The sequence below is a fragment of the Brassica napus genome, chromosome A3 (assembly GCF_020379485.1).
Source record: "Brassica napus cultivar Da-Ae chromosome A3, Da-Ae, whole genome shotgun sequence".
Classification (NCBI taxonomy): Eukaryota; Viridiplantae; Streptophyta; class Magnoliopsida; order Brassicales; family Brassicaceae; genus Brassica; species Brassica napus.
In genome coordinates, this window is record NC_063436.1 from 10892632 (window position 1) to 10907275 (window position 14644).

The 14644-nt window shown below is 38.1% G+C and overlaps 5 protein-coding genes across 12 annotated transcripts; 3 read left to right on the forward strand and 2 right to left on the reverse strand.

Annotated features, from left to right (window-relative positions):
* Positions 1–1150: 1150 nt before the first annotated feature.
* LOC111214050 (endochitinase At2g43620-like) lies at positions 1151–2823 on the reverse strand. Its single transcript, XM_022716021.2, has 2 exons — positions 2337–2823; positions 1151–1713 (listed from the first exon to the last, which is right to left on the reverse strand). The coding sequence occupies exons 1-2, from the start codon at positions 2776–2778 to the stop codon at positions 1319–1321; spliced, it is 837 nt and encodes a 278-aa protein (XP_022571742.1). The 5' UTR covers positions 2779–2823; the 3' UTR covers positions 1151–1318.
* A 564-nt stretch (positions 2824–3387) lies between these two features.
* LOC111214051 (signal recognition particle 14 kDa protein-like) lies at positions 3388–4615 on the reverse strand. The gene is made up of 4 exons (XM_022716022.2): positions 4516–4615; positions 4123–4216; positions 3924–4033; positions 3388–3660 (listed from the first exon to the last, which is right to left on the reverse strand). Exons 1-4 carry the CDS (start codon positions 4516–4518, stop codon positions 3493–3495), a joined length of 375 nt encoding a protein of 124 aa, XP_022571743.2. The 5' UTR covers positions 4519–4615; the 3' UTR covers positions 3388–3492.
* Positions 4616–4694: 79 nt separating this feature from the next.
* Positions 4695–8540, forward strand: LOC106388334 (something about silencing protein 10). Of its 2 annotated transcripts, none has more exons than XM_048775817.1 (16): positions 4695–4950; positions 5122–5216; positions 5286–5361; positions 5451–5602; positions 5718–5870; positions 5951–6075; positions 6176–6263; positions 6395–6574; positions 6698–6832; positions 6929–6991; positions 7107–7249; positions 7346–7451; positions 7528–7805; positions 7897–7960; positions 8056–8124; positions 8223–8540. In XM_048775817.1, exons 1-16 carry the CDS (start codon positions 4854–4856, stop codon positions 8352–8354), a joined length of 1956 nt encoding a protein of 651 aa, XP_048631774.1. In that variant the 5' UTR covers positions 4695–4853; the 3' UTR covers positions 8355–8540. The 2 variants fall into 2 exon arrangements, with proteins under 2 accessions (XP_048631774.1, XP_022571734.2); XM_022716013.2 differs by having other exon boundaries at positions 7110–7249.
* A 200-nt stretch (positions 8541–8740) lies between these two features.
* Positions 8741–12151, forward strand: LOC111197785 (protein IQ-DOMAIN 14-like). 7 transcript variants are annotated; one of them, XM_022716015.2, is made up of 6 exons: positions 8741–9083; positions 9676–9733; positions 9941–10039; positions 10118–10834; positions 10936–11265; positions 11335–12151. In XM_022716015.2, the coding sequence occupies exons 3-6, from the start codon at positions 9965–9967 to the stop codon at positions 12001–12003; spliced, it is 1791 nt and encodes a 596-aa protein (XP_022571736.2). In that variant the 5' UTR covers positions 8741–9083; positions 9676–9733; positions 9941–9964; the 3' UTR covers positions 12004–12151. The 7 variants fall into 7 exon arrangements, with proteins under 7 accessions (XP_022571736.2, XP_048631775.1, XP_022571741.2 ...); XM_048775818.1 differs by having other exon boundaries at positions 10121–10834; XM_022716020.2 differs by lacking the exon at positions 9676–9733 and having other exon boundaries at positions 9015–9083; positions 10121–10834.
* A 353-nt stretch (positions 12152–12504) lies between these two features.
* On the forward strand, positions 12505–14621 carry LOC111214592 (L-type lectin-domain containing receptor kinase V.4-like). Its single transcript, XM_022717565.2, has one exon. The coding sequence runs from the start codon at positions 12603–12605 to the stop codon at positions 14568–14570; it is 1968 nt and encodes a 655-aa protein (XP_022573286.2). The 5' UTR covers positions 12505–12602; the 3' UTR covers positions 14571–14621.
* The last annotated feature ends 23 nt before the right edge of the window (positions 14622–14644 follow it).

Below are 14644 nucleotides of genomic sequence, written 5' to 3' on the forward strand. Positions count from 1 at the left end.
CTCCGGTAGCTCGCGGTGCCCGATTCTGGTTCGAGACTTCTTTCGGTTACTCTGGTTTGGGCTTGACTCGTTACTAATCTGGCTCTTAGGCTTTGCTCTACTATTCTTCGGTTTGACTCTTTCAGTTTAGAATTGTTGGTTAGTTTATTCCGCTACAAGTTTTCTGTGTAATTTCTGTCACAAATTGAAAATTGGTATAATAATTTAACATTTTACCAAAAAAAAAAAAAAACATGTAGTAAAGAGAGAAAGATTGGTGATAGTGGAGCGAACATTGAGAGAGAGTTCAAGGAAGGCCGAAGGCGAAAGAGACCGAGTCTATTTAACTTCAAACAATCATTCAAAAAAGAATTTTTCTTTTGTATATTGTCAAATAAAGATCTGTAGTGTAACAATTAAAAGATACAAAAAAGGAAAATAGAAATAAATTAATTATTTTTTTTTAAATTTTTATAAGTTTAGTTAACACCTTATCTTTTTGGTTAATGTACTTTTAATATCAAAAATGAATTCTATTTATAAAGTTTTGCGGCTATTTATATAAACACTATACACAGACATAATAGTTTAAATTAAGTTACATTTTTTTGGTAAAAAGTCCGGGCGTAGTCTGAGACAGTCTCTAGTAAAAATAAATACATTTGTTACTCTACTAATATTCAATTCCAATAACTTTAAAAACTCTTAAATTTTTTTAAAACTATTTTAGAGAAACTCACCAATTTTTTTATCAGTAGTAATTAATGCTCTAATTTAAAGTAATATATAAGTGAAATTGTCCAATCCACTAAGTATCAAATGATTTTGAGTTGAAAATCTATGAAATGTTTCTCATCATCCAATCCACTACGTATCGAATGATTTGGAGTTGAAAATCTGTGGAACTTTTCTCACCATATATGTATATATAACACGTCGTCGCAATGATTCTTTCTACAGATCTAAAGCATTGTTCACCATTTGTGTTCACACTTTTTATTCAAGTTGCACCTTATTCTATTACCAGACCAATAATAAAAATCTATAAGTTTCTCAAGTTTCAGCTTATTTATGTTCTCAGACTAAAAACCAAACAATCCTATATATGTAAAATTCAAGTTTATGCAATAATTTTAAGAATCTGATAATGTAATAATGTGTTTATCTTGGATTGGCTGATATACTTCATCTTATTATGATAACTAATACAAACAACACATGGATACGTTAACTAGGATACAACTCATGATCAATTATTCAACACCTTCTTATTAGCTCACAAGGGTAATTAAGACAAACACATACCATGAAACGGGCCTTTAAACCACATTTAACATCTTTAGCAACTAAGACTAGTTCCAGGAGTGATCCCAAACGTCCTACAGAACTCCAAGTAGCGATCAACTCTGCTTTGCACCGCTGCAGGACGCCGACCGTTGCATTCCCCACCGTTGATCTTCCTTGTGGTAGCTCCAAAGCCTTGGTCCAGGACCGGACGAACATTTTGGTTCCAGAACCACATGGCACACTTAAAGGCAACTTCAGGGCTACGAGCCACCATATCTGGATCAGTCAAGAGAGGGAGTCCAAGGAACTTTCCTGCTGCGCCGTAGTTGTAGTTCCATGTGATTTGGATCGGACCGCGACCGTAGTAGTCCTTCCCCGGTTGACAAGGGTATACTGTGCTAGCTTGGCAGTACCTTCCTCTCGCTATTTCTTCTTTGTAACAAAAACCTTTACAGAATATCCGGTTTTATTTTTATTAAAAATGAATCAGATGTCCCAAATAATCAGTTAAATACAGAATATTTCAAAAGACAAACTAAGAAAACAATCTTTACAAAAAAAATTATCATTTGTCCACCCATGAAAATTCATAAATAGAGTTTATGCTTGTGTATTAGGGTTTGTAATTAATTTTACTAAAATAAGTATTTTGATAATGATAAACGTATTAAATTTTGCTAAATTAGTTAGGTAATAATTTCAATCATTGTTTGTATTTAGTATTTACTAAATTACATAAGATCCTTTTTCTAAATGAATTAGATGTCCCAAATAATCAGTTAAATTAAGTTCTACTCTAAAAAATGGAAAATTAACAATCTTTACATAAATATTTATCATTTGTTCACCTATGAAATAAAATTTTGATTTTGTGCATGTGTAGTAGGGTTTCAAATTTTAATAGAAATAAGTATTTGATGATGATAAACATATATATATATATATATATATAAATGGCTAAATCATGGTAATATATAATTGCAATAATTGTTTTGAAATAGTACTAATTTAGTAAACCAAATAGTGCGTTCTATGTAGTGAGACTAGAAGGTTTTATAGTGAACACTTACTTCCAGATTCGTGTGAGAACTGAGCCAACATGGCCGCAATCTCACGCTTAGAGACGGCTCCCTGATAGGCTGGGAAAGATTGAGCTGCATCAATGAAAGCCTGACGAGTGTAGAACCCTTTTGCTGGACAGCCGTTTCCTACTTTGCTCATGATACCATCGAAAAACGATTGTGTGACAACGTTTGCAATGGTATCACGAGGCTCAGCGTTTAGACCGCCTGTGCCGCCGGTAGGAGTTGGTGAGACAGGTGTGGGTCCTGAGCTGCAAGGTCCACTTCTGCACCCGGTGCCGCAGTAGGCAGATGTGGTGCCACAATATCCATATCTACTGCAGCATAGGTTGCCCGCACAACCGGTTGTACTGCAGTGTTGTGAAAACACGGTTTTGGTTATGATGGTTAAGGTGAAAAGAAAGAGGATTACTCTTTGATGAGTAGCCATTTTTTTTTTTTGAGGATTGAAGAGATAGTTGTGTGGAGAAATGAAGATGGTGTGTGGATGTATTTATAGTGTAAAATTCGTATATTTTAAACGATATCGTTTGTTAAAGGTTTAGGTATGTTTCGATTATTGATTGGCCTTTTGTTAGTCTAAGTCAATGACTCTGAACCACAAAAAAAGCAAGTCAATGACTCTTGTCGTTCCGTGAACTGTGATATTGCATGTCGGTGATGAGTTAGATTTAAATCTTTTCCAGTTACTTTATATAAATATAAACAAGTTTGAAGCTGATTAAAGTCTTTAAGGTTTTAACTGAATAATTCAAGTTATTGCTGATTAATTACCAAAAAGAAAGGTTTGTGCTGATTATGAATGTAAGCTTAAACGATATTAAGCAAGTCTGCATTAAGAATGTTCTAAGGTCTTAACTTATTCAAATCGAACCAAGTCCTGAATGTATAATTAGACTCAATTTCTGATGAGCAGTTCGATTAGAACTCGTAAGAGATTCAGTATTGTGAGCTATCTTACCAGAGTTAAGAACTTGTAAGAGATTCATAATCACATGGAGGTTTTTCTTAGGTTCAGCATCAGGGTTTGAAATCAAAATGCAAAGCCAAAATCTATATAATGACATAGATCAAATTCTTTGGAATCTATTTCAAAATTCAATTTCTAAGCAACAAGTCAATGTGAGAACAACAAAAGGAGAAATCAAAGTTTCTTGGTGGGTTTACTAGTAGTGGTTGAAGTGCTTTCTTTCTTCTCAGCCTCTGTGGATTTCTTCCGGTCTTTCCTCTCCCTCTTCTTCAAAGCAGTCATGTGAGCCTTCAGAATAGTAGCATATGATGCTTGAAATCTCAGGTGATCCTTAGCCCCAACCTTAAAACAAGAAACCATTGCAACAAGTGTAAACTTAGAAGATCAAAGACATTCCTAATAGCCACTATCAATTTATAACAACTTAGCAAGTATGAGTAAAGAGCTAAGAAAGAATGTCATCTGTTATCATCAACCGTTCTTGGCGAGAGAGAGAGAGAGAGACTAAAATAATCTTCTGACTAATGGATATGATGGTCTACTCAGTAGTCATGGCATAGTTAAAGGTGTAATCTTGAGATCAATGAGTAGAACAGAACACATACCGAAGTAGAGATCGTTTTCTTAGCATCAGTTGCTCGAATAAGGCATCTGTACTCTATAGATTCTCCAGCTGAGCTCAGCTTCCTCTTCTGCAGCTTAGACTTCAAAGACGCTGACACAACACGTGACACAAATCACATAAAGATACCTCCCAAAAAACAATTCAACAATAACCAAAGTGGACTAAAGAACCAAGCTTACATCTTTTCAAAGTAATCCAGACAGAACCCTTGTCTTTACTTTTCTCAAACATGCTCGTGAGTTCATTGAGGAACGGGTCCAACTGTAATAAAACCTGAAACAAAACAAAAAAACAAAAAGAGAGTTATGATTCAGACAAAACCAAAGCATATGCAAGCGAGAAAGATTCGGTTTTTATCATTGAATCTATAAAAAGATAAGTTTTTTTTTCCTGAATCAATCATTGAATACTATAGTCTAGCGCCAATGCTGAATCAAATCACAGCAAACACCATACGAAGAATGACCTAATCTCACAATAGTTTTAACCACCATTAGCTAAAACCTCAATACACACACACACTGTTTACAATCTCTTGCGCTACGATAACTCTAGGGAAGGATCTAGATTACCATTGTTATAGACTTTAGATGGTGTGATCTGCTCTCGTTACCCACCGGCCGGAGAAAGTTTTATTCCGTCGCTGAAAATAAAAGACAAGGATGATATATGCCCTTGGGTATTATTAAAAGGACTTATTTAATATGGGCTTTGTTTGAAAACTAATGGGCCTTAATAAGCCCAATAAATCCTAAAACCCTAGCAAGGTTTTAATCGTTGCCTTCTCCATCTCTCTCTTCTAACTCCGCGACGATTGATAACGGTTGTGCTCGAGAGAGCTAATTAGCTGCGTAGATTTCATCTTTGCGACGTAAACCCTAGTTTCTACATCCTCCGAATCAGCACAACGATGGGGAAGAAAGGAGGGTTTAAGAAGAGAGTTAGCAAAAGCGCCAAGCCCCGCGACGATTTCGTCGACGGCGAATACGATGACGAGATTGACGCCTGTAATTTTCTTCCCTCGTCAAAAAGTTTTCTCCTTTTTTTCTTAGCTCTGTTTCTTAGCTGAGTAGTAAAATTATGAGAATTTGTTGAGATGAAATTGATTGGGTTTAAGTTTTTGAATGGAGATGATGATTGATTGGTTTGATTTGGTTTGGTTTGGTTTGTGTGTGCAGTTCATAAACAGAGGGATATTGTTCCCTTGGACGTTAACGATGATACTGATGATTCATCCGATGAGGATGATGTGCAACCTGTTTTTGATTTAAAGGTTCTTACTTTCCTTTTATTAACTCTTCTCTCTGATTATTTTCAGTGCTTACCTGCTTTGGCTTATTAGGGTGTGGACGATGATGAAGATGAGGATGAGGACACCGAAGAGGAAGAAGAAGAAGATAAAGGACTGATTGCTAAAAGTAAGGAACTAAGATGCCTTTTTGCGTTACTGTTGTTATCTGTAGTTGTCAAAATAGAATGCCTAAATATACTTGTTTCCTTTGTGCAGTGGTGGGGCAAAACAAATATCTGAAGGCCAAGTTTGGTGCTGTTGATGATGAAATGGCTGATGATGATAAGGATGAGGATGAGGAAAACAAAAGGGTCACTTGGGGATCCCGAAAGAACGCATATATGAATGCTGATAATGTAGATTTTGAGGTAAGTAGTGTTGTCGTTGTTTCTCAGCTGCCTCTTATCCGGTTCTTCTAAAATTTATGTTCTCTATGAAACAACTTAAGGTACGTTGTTAATTTTGTTCATTCTGATTTTGAAGAACTTATCAAGTGATGATGAAGACCTTAAGTTGGAAGAAGATGAGGTGTTGAGAATGCGGGCAGAACAAACAGGTTCCATTACAGCAGCTGATGCTGGGTTGGAAGATGATAGTGAAGAAGAAGAAGAGAGCGACAGAGAATTAACCATGGAGGTGTGTTACCAAGAACCCATCTTGTCTCTTTACTCAATCATGATTGTTTAGATAATTGACACGCTTCTTTATTTTGACAGGAAATTGCTGTGAAAGGCAAAAAGGGTACAAAATCCATCACAGATAAGAAAGAGAAGGATGTGGAAGTGATCAAGAAAGACATAAACTCTTTGTCCAAAGAAGAGCAAATGGATGTAGTATATAGGTAAAGCTCATGTCCTCTATTCTAACATTTTAATTAGCTTGATATATTTGGGTTACATATCATGTTCAATAATACTCATTTGATTTTGTCCTTCGTGTAGTTCTGCTCCGGAAATAGTTGGTCTTTTATCTGAGTTGAACGATGCAGTTGAAGAGCTTGAGAATAAGATAAATCCTGTTATGAGCAAGGTAAAGCCTCCTAACTGTTCCATGATTTTTGTTTAATTTTCTTTTATTGCCACTTTATGTTACAACTGCACTCTGTTAAGAAGTCAACTGTTTCTCCTCTAAAAACTTAATGCTGTTCTGTCTCCTCGCAGTTAAAGGAAGAAGGGGTTCCGTTGACTGGTGGAGCAAGGTACTTGGAGGTTAAGCAGATTCTGCTACTGGCATATTGCCAATCTATAACATTCTATTTTCTACTCAAGTCTGAAGGGCAGCCCATCCGTGATCATCCTGTCCTTGCCCGTCTTGTAGACATCAAAGCTTTACTGGATAAGGTTTCTTTTAAGTTTTATTTTTTAATCTCCAGCGATACTTTTTACATGTTGTTTGAATCTACAAGAGATGTTTGTTAATATATCATAACATCTTAATAAATGTATTCCTCTCTATATAATTAGATCAAAGAACTCGATGGAGAGCTTCCCCCTGGATTCGAGGAGTCTCTAGCGAGAATGCAAAAGGTCGTCAAAGAAGATGCGCCCTCTTCAACTGTTTCTGCTTCAGCAATTAAAATCACACAAGACAGAGTCGAGGTAGGAGCTGGATCTTACTCGCTGTCATTTGAGTTATTCTCTCGGGACTTGTTTGACCGTTCTTTTGTATCCACTTGTTGATCTCTGTTTATACAGCCGGTTAAAACCAGTAAATCAAAGGCAGACACGAAGAAAAAAGGAGAGAAACGCAAGCACCAGGTGAAATAAAGATACTTACTTTTCCATTGAACTCACCCAATCTCTTGCTTACTGAAATATTTCTTTTATTTTGTTATCACCATCTCTGTTTTGTTTAATTCGTCTTTCTTTGTAGCAGAATGATCAAGTTGATATTCAGAGTGAGGAAATGTTGAAACTTCGAGCTGCTCTAGAGGGAAAGCTAAGAAGCAATGGAGTTTTCGGTTCTACTGTTTCAAAGTCTGATAAGCCTCAAAAGCGTCAAAAATTAGCTAATAGGTATCACCTTTTGCATTTTTCCCTTACTCCTTTACTATGGTGAGTCCCTTATTGAAGATTCTGATATCGATTATTTTCAACCCCGAATATAACCAGGAAGCTAGAGACCTTCGAAGATTTTGTGGATGACGCAGACAATAGCACACATGATGTACCAGCTGATAAGCTCACCAAGCTTGTGTCCACCAAACGGAAGCCCAAGGTAACATATATCACATGTCTTTGTCACTCTTTACGCCGTCAGTTTGTTAAACTTTTTCACCTCATGTTTTTGGAAGACTGTTTCTGGAGATGATGATTTACCGCAAAGGGATGATATTGGAGAACGGCGTAGAAAGTTTGAGCTCAAAGTTTTGTCTGGAGCTGGTGTGAAGTCAGAGGAAGATGGCAAGAATGAAAGCGAGGTCTTTGGATCAGATGATAATGATAAGGATGGTGATGGTGATAATGACATGGTGGATAGTGACAGCGAATCAGAAGGCGAAGATGAGTTTTACAAACAAGTGAAGCAGAATAAACAAGCTAAACGAGCTGCCAAAGCAGAGATCTATTCAAGGTTATTATTAGTATACAGTACTTTAACCTTTTGCAAACCGTTACATGCGATAATATAACATGTGTTAATCTCATTGGCATGATTGTTTCAGGGAACCATCATCGATCTCGTTTGAACCAGAAACCGTGGATGGAAAACGAGTGGTTTCAAAAGCGGTTAGAATCTTTCCAAAACACTCAATGAATGTATCTTCTGTTTTTCTAGCATCTCTAATTCTTCTGCTTTTTTTTTTGTCTCCACCAAAACCTAGATTTTGAGTAACAGAGGATTGACTCGACACCGCAACAAGGACAAAAAGAACCCGAGAAAGAATTACCGGGTAAACAACACTCTTGGATTGCCATTTTCTGCATTGTTCTTTTTAGCTTGTTTCTTTGCCCCTACTCAGATGTTTATGGACCTTGTTTTTTTTTGCAGGACAAGTACACGGACAAAGTTAAGAGACGTAAAGGACAAGTCAGAGAGATCAGAAAACCTACGGGTTCATATGGTGGAGAAGGTTCCGGTATCAACCCCAACATAAGCCGGAGCGTCCGAATCAAGAGTTAGTCATCTTTTTGTTGCGGTATCCTTATTGGATCTTCTACTTTTCGTTTCACTCTGCTTAGTCACTTGGGCAAATCATTGCTCTGTAGTTTTTGATGGTTTTTGTTTAAATCTTACATTTGCATTTAAAAGAAAGAAAACTTGTATTGCATTAAATTCTACTATTAAAAGTTGATTTTTATATGATTATTGCAATTTTTGATGTTTTAACAAAATTCTAAGATATGAGGACAATTTGTGTTGCTAAAAGCTGATAATAACAAATAAAACAACTCAAATGATTCAAGGATATCTAACTATCTACTAGTCTTAACACAATCCACCAATTTTATGTTACCATTTGATATCTTTGAGCTTTGAGTTTGTGGTTACAGTTTCGCTTTACAAAGAGGTAAAAAAAAAGGTAGGCCAAGGTTGAGTGATGAAGTGACCACCCTTCTCTCTATCTTGATGGATGATGATGATAGTCGACCTGATTAAAAAAAAAACGAAAGGTAGTAAGTGAAAACATGAAAGAAAAAGGTTCAACTTTCATCCCAAGGTTGCACACTTTCAACAATTTTACTTTACACAAGTACAAAAAGGATTAGAAGACTGATACTTCTCTTAAATACTTCTTTTTTTTAATCTGAGAGTTGCTTGCTTCATTTTCCTCTGTCTCTCTCTGTTTCTTAATTTCGTTTTGAGAAAATCTAGAAGAAGGGAAAGCTACCAAAAGTCTTCAGAAGCGGGGTAAGCAGTTCTTGTTGCTTGTGAATTATACCATTCTGAATTTAATACGTACCGATAAAAATGTTTTTTTTTTTGGTTCTCTCTCTCTGAATTTAATAACCATTCTCACTTTCATGCTTTCTGGGTTGTTTCAAAAGATCTGTCATTTCCTGCTGTTGTTGTCTTCCTCTTGTTTCTTTTTGATCTCTCTCTTCTCTTGTTGGGATGCGAAACACATGAATTCCGAAGAGAGAGTGAGATATAAAAAAAAAAAGGGAAAGAGCTCACTTGTGAGTTGTTGTTTACTGATAGCATATTAAATTCAGAGCTTTTACACTTGTAAACAAGCAAGCAAGCAAATGTCTCTGTCTCTGTTCTTTTGCATTGAACAAGCAAAATATTTTGTGATGATTTAGTCACTTCACCTAACTTGAAGAAGAGAAAGAATACAGTTGGGCTAAGATTTGTCAAGAAAGTTAAAATTTCATTTTCATGGCAGCTCAACAACTTAAAATTACATCTTTCTCAGTGACAGTTTCTGTATCTGAGTTTTTGAAAATTCTTTGCATTCTTTTCCTCTGTCCTTAACTACTGTTTCATTTGAATCATGCAGGTAAGGATTGTTGTTATTGCCGGTTGAAGCTGTTCTTCATTTGTAGCCATCACTCTCGGTAAGAAATGATTCTTGATGGATGCTGCAGTTTTAATCAATACACCGTTATAGTGGTCTTAGAATTCTTCATGCATGGGTCTTAGCACACTGTCTTAGAATTCTTCATGCATGGGTCTTAGCACACTATCATAAAGGTTTATTCTGTAAGATGCGTGAAAGAACAAGGCTTGAACAAAGGTTGAGTTATGTTTTTTTACTGTGACAGATAAGGAAAGTAATTTTCTGAGACATGGAGAAGAAAGGAAGCTGGTTTTCTAAAATCAAAAGGGTTTTTACTCCACATTCTAAAGAGAAGCTAGGCAGTGTAAGCTGGTTACTTCAAACAAGTCTTTACTGGATTTTAGCAGGCTTGCAATAATGTTGATGAGATTAATTTTGGCAGCAGGAAGCAGAGAGAAAGAGTGGAAAAGAAAAGAGGAAGAAGGGTTTTGGGAAGCTAAGGTGTGGAGAGACCAGTTCGTTTCTTCCCATCTACAGAGAGCCTAGTAGTATTGAAAAGATCTTTGGTGAGGCTGAGAGAGATCACAATCTTGTTTTCAGGCCTCCTGTTCTATCAAATCCATCCTCACCCTCTCCTCCTCTGAGGCCTGCTTCTCCAAAGCCCCCTCCTCCTCTTCCTAGAGCACACCTTCCAAGATCTATATCCCCAAAGCCCCCTGATGGATCAAAGCCATTATCAACCTCTGCTAGTGCTCCTCCACCACCTGCTTCTACTCGAGTTCCTTCTCAGAGAGTTTCCCCTCCCAGTGTTCTTTCTCCAAAACCAGTTCCACAAAGAGTTGCCTCTCCACAAGCTGTTTCTATAAAGCCTCCTTCTCCAAGACCTACTTCACCAAGAGGTGACTCCCCACAAGCCCTCCCTCTAAATCCTTCTCCAAGATTGGAAACTCCAGAACCATCTTCTCCAAAGCCTCCTTCTCCAAGAGAAGAACCGCCAAAATTGAATGCTCCAAGACCCACTACATCTAGGTCTCCTTCTCCAAAAGCGGTTTCACCTAAGGCTGTGCAGCGACAAGAGAGTGTTTCTAGACCAGAGCCAGCTCTCTCGGTCCAACATGCTTCTGCAACAAAGATTCAAGCAACTTTCAGAGGTTACAAGGTATTTATTTATTCACATTCTTGGTTTCTGTTTAAAGATTTGCCCCGTTACACTAGCCTTCATATTCAATGCAAAAAAAAATGTTAATTTGGATGAAACAGGCGAGGAGGAGTTTCAGGGCTCTCAAAGGTCTAGCCAGACTTCAAGGGGTGGTGAAAGGATACAACGTGAAGCGGCAGACTGTAAATGCAATGAAGTACATGCAGCAACTGGTCCGTGTTCAATCCCAGATTCAGTCACGCCGCATCAAAACGTTGGAAAACCAAACTCAGGTTGAGAAAGATGAAGCAAAATGGGCTGCATTCAAAGCTGGTAATGAAAACTGGGACGACAGTGTGCTGACAAAAGAAGAAAGAGATGCAAGATCTCAGAGAAAGATTGATGCAGTCATCAAGAGAGAAAGATACATGGCATATGCATATTCTCACAAGGTAACACTCAATCTTTCATCATTGATGCACCTTTTTGGGTTTCACCAATATCTCTCTCCTTCTGAACAGTCGTGGAAAAACAGTCCAAAGTCGGCTCAGGAGGTTCAACATTCAGGTGGGCTCTCTCTTTGGTGGAACTGGGGTGATAGGCAGCTTCCTCTTGCTAGTCCTGTACCAAACCAAAGCCAAACACTAAGAGATTACATGCAAACACCAACAAGACTGAGTCCAAGCCCTCTCTCTCAGTCAAGCAACCAACAACGTTTCAGGCAGGACAACAACTTTGACACTTCCACACCAACATCGTCAAGGTCTAGATTTCTCACTCCATCCAGATACTCGATAGGAAGACTAAGAGGTCAAGATTCACCTTTCAAAGACGATGACAGCTTCGCAAGCTGCCCTCCATACCCGAGGTACATGGCTCCAACGGTCTCTGCCAAGGCCAAAGTTAGACCAAACTGCAATCCAAAGGAGAGAGTGTTGGGTACACCATCGGTTAGTAGCGAGACAAGAAGAATGTCGTATCCCCTGACGCAACAAGGTCTTGATATGTTTAGATGGAACAAAGGGTCATTGCATATGAGCAACAGCGGCAGTCAAAGAGGTCCTGGTTCACCTGGAGGTGTAGTTCTTGAGAAGCACAAGACACTTAAGTCAATAGGAAATTTGAGTATTGATACTACTGTCTCTATGCCAGCTACAGTTGGTAGGAAACCGTTTAACAGATATGTGTGATTTCTTTTGATCAAACCTTTTTTTAATGTTACTTTTGCTTCATTTGTGGATGGTGTTGATTTTGAGTGTTGTTGTAATATAGATTGTGAAATTTGTGTATGTAACATAACAAAAAGAAGAATAACAATAACCTAAGATTTGGTTTGAAGTAGATGTCATGTATGTAAACTAAGACCGATGTCTCAGTGATTAGAAAAATATATTCATGCAAAAATTTTGATTCTGTAGGGAACAGATGTATTAACTTGATAAGCACACTAATATGTATCTGCCTTCACAATGATCTTTAAAATTATCTGCTAGTCAATCATTTGAGTTCTGAGTAGTCCAAATCTTTAAGAAATATTTTGTTTGCCAGTTGTTTCATCTTTTGGTTTCGGTATAATTTAAGAATGATTTGGACATCATGTTAAATTAATTGATTTCAGACAAGGATTCTGAAATTATGTAGCTCTCTGTCTTATATATTTGCAGGTCTTGTCACAAATATATTTCATATTATCAAGTACATAAACAACAACACAAATTAAAAAATCTTTTTACCAAAAAAAAACACAAATTAAATCATCTTCATCTTTAGTTAACAGCTCAATCAGTTGATGAACATGTCTTGTAGAATCAACTTGTTGATGGTTCTAGTGATTATTGCTCTGATTAATACTGAAACCTCACTTGGCAGGCTGGTTATGGAGGGATCTGCTGGGTTTATGAATGGTTTCAGGACGTTGACAAACACCAAGAAGCACGTCTATGGTCAAGCCTTCGGCGAAGAGCCACTCCCTTTCAAGAATTCCACCAACGGTAACGTGACTTCTTTCTCTTTGACCCTCTTATTTGCTATCGCTCCTGAGAATAGACACAGAGGCTCTCACGGTATGGCGTTTGTCATCTCACCCACAAGAGGTATCTCTGGTGCTTCTGCTGATCAGTACCTTGGAATGTTCAACGATACAAACAATGGAAAAAGCTCTAACCATGTCATCGCTGTGGAACTTGATATTCACAAAGATGATGAGTTTGGTGATATTGATGATAACCACGTTGGTATCAACATTAACGGTATGAGATCTACCATGTCTGCTCCTGCTGGCTTTTATGATCAAAATGGTCAGTTTAGAAACCTTTCTCTAATCAGTGGAAATCTACTACAAGTCACGGTGTTGTATAGCCAAGAAGATAAACAGCTTAATGTCACCTTATCATCACCAGAAGAGGCTTATTACCCCAAGAAGCCGCTTCTTTCACTGAACCAAGATCTTTCACCCTATGTTTTGGAGAATATGTATGTCGGCTGCACAGCCTCCACAGGGTCGATAGGAGCGTTACATTATGTTTGGTCCATACATGCGTATTCCTTCCTTATAGTTCCAGATCTGGACTATGACATACCAAAGTTTCCTCCATATCCTCAGCCAGATTCTCAGGTTAAGAGGACTGTTTTGGTGACCTTCTTGACGTTTGCTCTCTTTGTTGCGCTTGTCGCCTCAGCTTTCAGTATCTTCTTCTACAAGAGACACAAAATGGTGAAGGAGGTTTTAGAAGAATGGGAGATTCAGTGTGGGCCTCATAGGTTTTCTTACAAGGAACTCTTTAAAGCCACAAAGGGTTTCCATGACAGACAACTCCTAGGTAGAGGAGGGTTTGGTCAGGTCTTTAAGGGTACACTTCCAGGTTCTGACGCAGAGGTTGCGGTTAAACGGGTCTCGCATGATTCAAGACAAGGAATGCAGGAGTTCTTGGCCGAGATATCGACTATTGGTCGGCTTAGACATCCCAACCTAGTGAGGCTTCAAGGTTATTGTAGGTACAAAGAGCAGCTATACTTGGTTTATGACTTTCTTCCCAATGGAAGTCTTGATAAGTTCCTCTATCAAGAGCAACTTACTTGGGACCAACGTTTCAAGATCATTAAAGATGTTGCCTCTGCACTCTGCTATCTTCATCATGAGTGGGGACAAGTTGTAATTCATAGAGACATCAAGCCGGCTAATGTTCTTATTGACCATCAGATGAATGCAAGGCTTGGGGATTTTGGGTTGGCTAAGTTGTACGATCAGGGTTTTGATCCACAGACATCTAGAGTAGCTGGAACTTTAGGGTACATGGCACCAGAGATCATAATAAGCGGAAGAGCAACCACATGCACAGATGTCTATGCTTTTGGGTTGTTCATGCTGGAAGTCTCCTGCGGTAGGAGGCTGATAGAGCCACGAGTAGACACCAACAAGGTCGTACTCGTGGAATGGACACTAGAATGCTGGAAAAATGGAGATATTCTTGAGGCAGTGAATGAAACACTCCGCCAAGAACACAACAGAGAACAGCTTGAGCTTGTTCTGATACTGGGAGTGCTATGTTCTCACCAGGTCCCAGGAGTTAGACCGGACATGTTGCAAGTGGTGCAGATCTTGAATGGTAATTTGCAGCTTCCAGATAATCTACTTGATATTGTCAAAGCTGAGAAGGTCAGAATGTGGTCCGAGACTTCTGAGAGAGTAGTTGATGTTCTGACATCACAGTGTTCTGTCGGTACCTTGGCGTTTACAGAACCTTTCACTGGACGCTGAAAGGTTACGTCAAGGCCCGTTGTGAAATAATATTAGATGTGTTGCTCTATAGATAATCTGTGTTGTTTTATAGA

Bases quoted from the DNA above. Each gene is read 5' to 3' on its own strand.
- LOC111214050 (XM_022716021.2), bottom strand. From the start codon at position 2,778: ATGGCTACTCATCAAAGAGTAATCCTCTTTCTTTTCACCTTAACCATC. The intron at 1,714-2,336 runs GTAAGTGTTCAC...TATTCTGTAAAG, and splicing joins GTTCTCACACGAATCTGGAA to GTTTTTGTTACAAAGAAGAA.
- LOC111214051 (XM_022716022.2), bottom strand. The intron at 4,034-4,122 runs GTAAGCTTGGTT...GTGTTGTGTCAG, and splicing joins CTGGATTACTTTGAAAAGAT to CGTCTTTGAAGTCTAAGCTG. The intron at 3,661-3,923 runs GTATGTGTTCTG...TCTTGTTTTAAG, and splicing joins AGAAAACGATCTCTACTTCG to GTTGGGGCTAAGGATCACCT.
- LOC106388334 (XM_048775817.1), top strand. From the start codon at position 4,854: ATGGGGAAGAAAGGAGGGTTTAAGAAGAGAGTTAGCAAAAGCGCCAAG. The intron at 6,833-6,928 runs GTAGGAGCTGGA...CTGTTTATACAG, and splicing joins TCACACAAGACAGAGTCGAG to CCGGTTAAAACCAGTAAATC. The intron at 7,961-8,055 runs GTTAGAATCTTT...ACCAAAACCTAG, and splicing joins AACGAGTGGTTTCAAAAGCG to ATTTTGAGTAACAGAGGATT.
- LOC111197785 (XM_022716015.2), top strand. From the start codon at position 9,965: ATGGAGAAGAAAGGAAGCTGGTTTTCTAAAATCAAAAGGGTTTTTACT. The intron at 10,040-10,117 runs GTAAGCTGGTTA...TAATTTTGGCAG, and splicing joins CTAAAGAGAAGCTAGGCAGT to CAGGAAGCAGAGAGAAAGAG. The intron at 10,835-10,935 runs GTATTTATTTAT...TGGATGAAACAG, and splicing joins CAACTTTCAGAGGTTACAAG to GCGAGGAGGAGTTTCAGGGC.
- LOC111214592 (XM_022717565.2), top strand. From the start codon at position 12,603: ATGAACATGTCTTGTAGAATCAACTTGTTGATGGTTCTAGTGATTATT.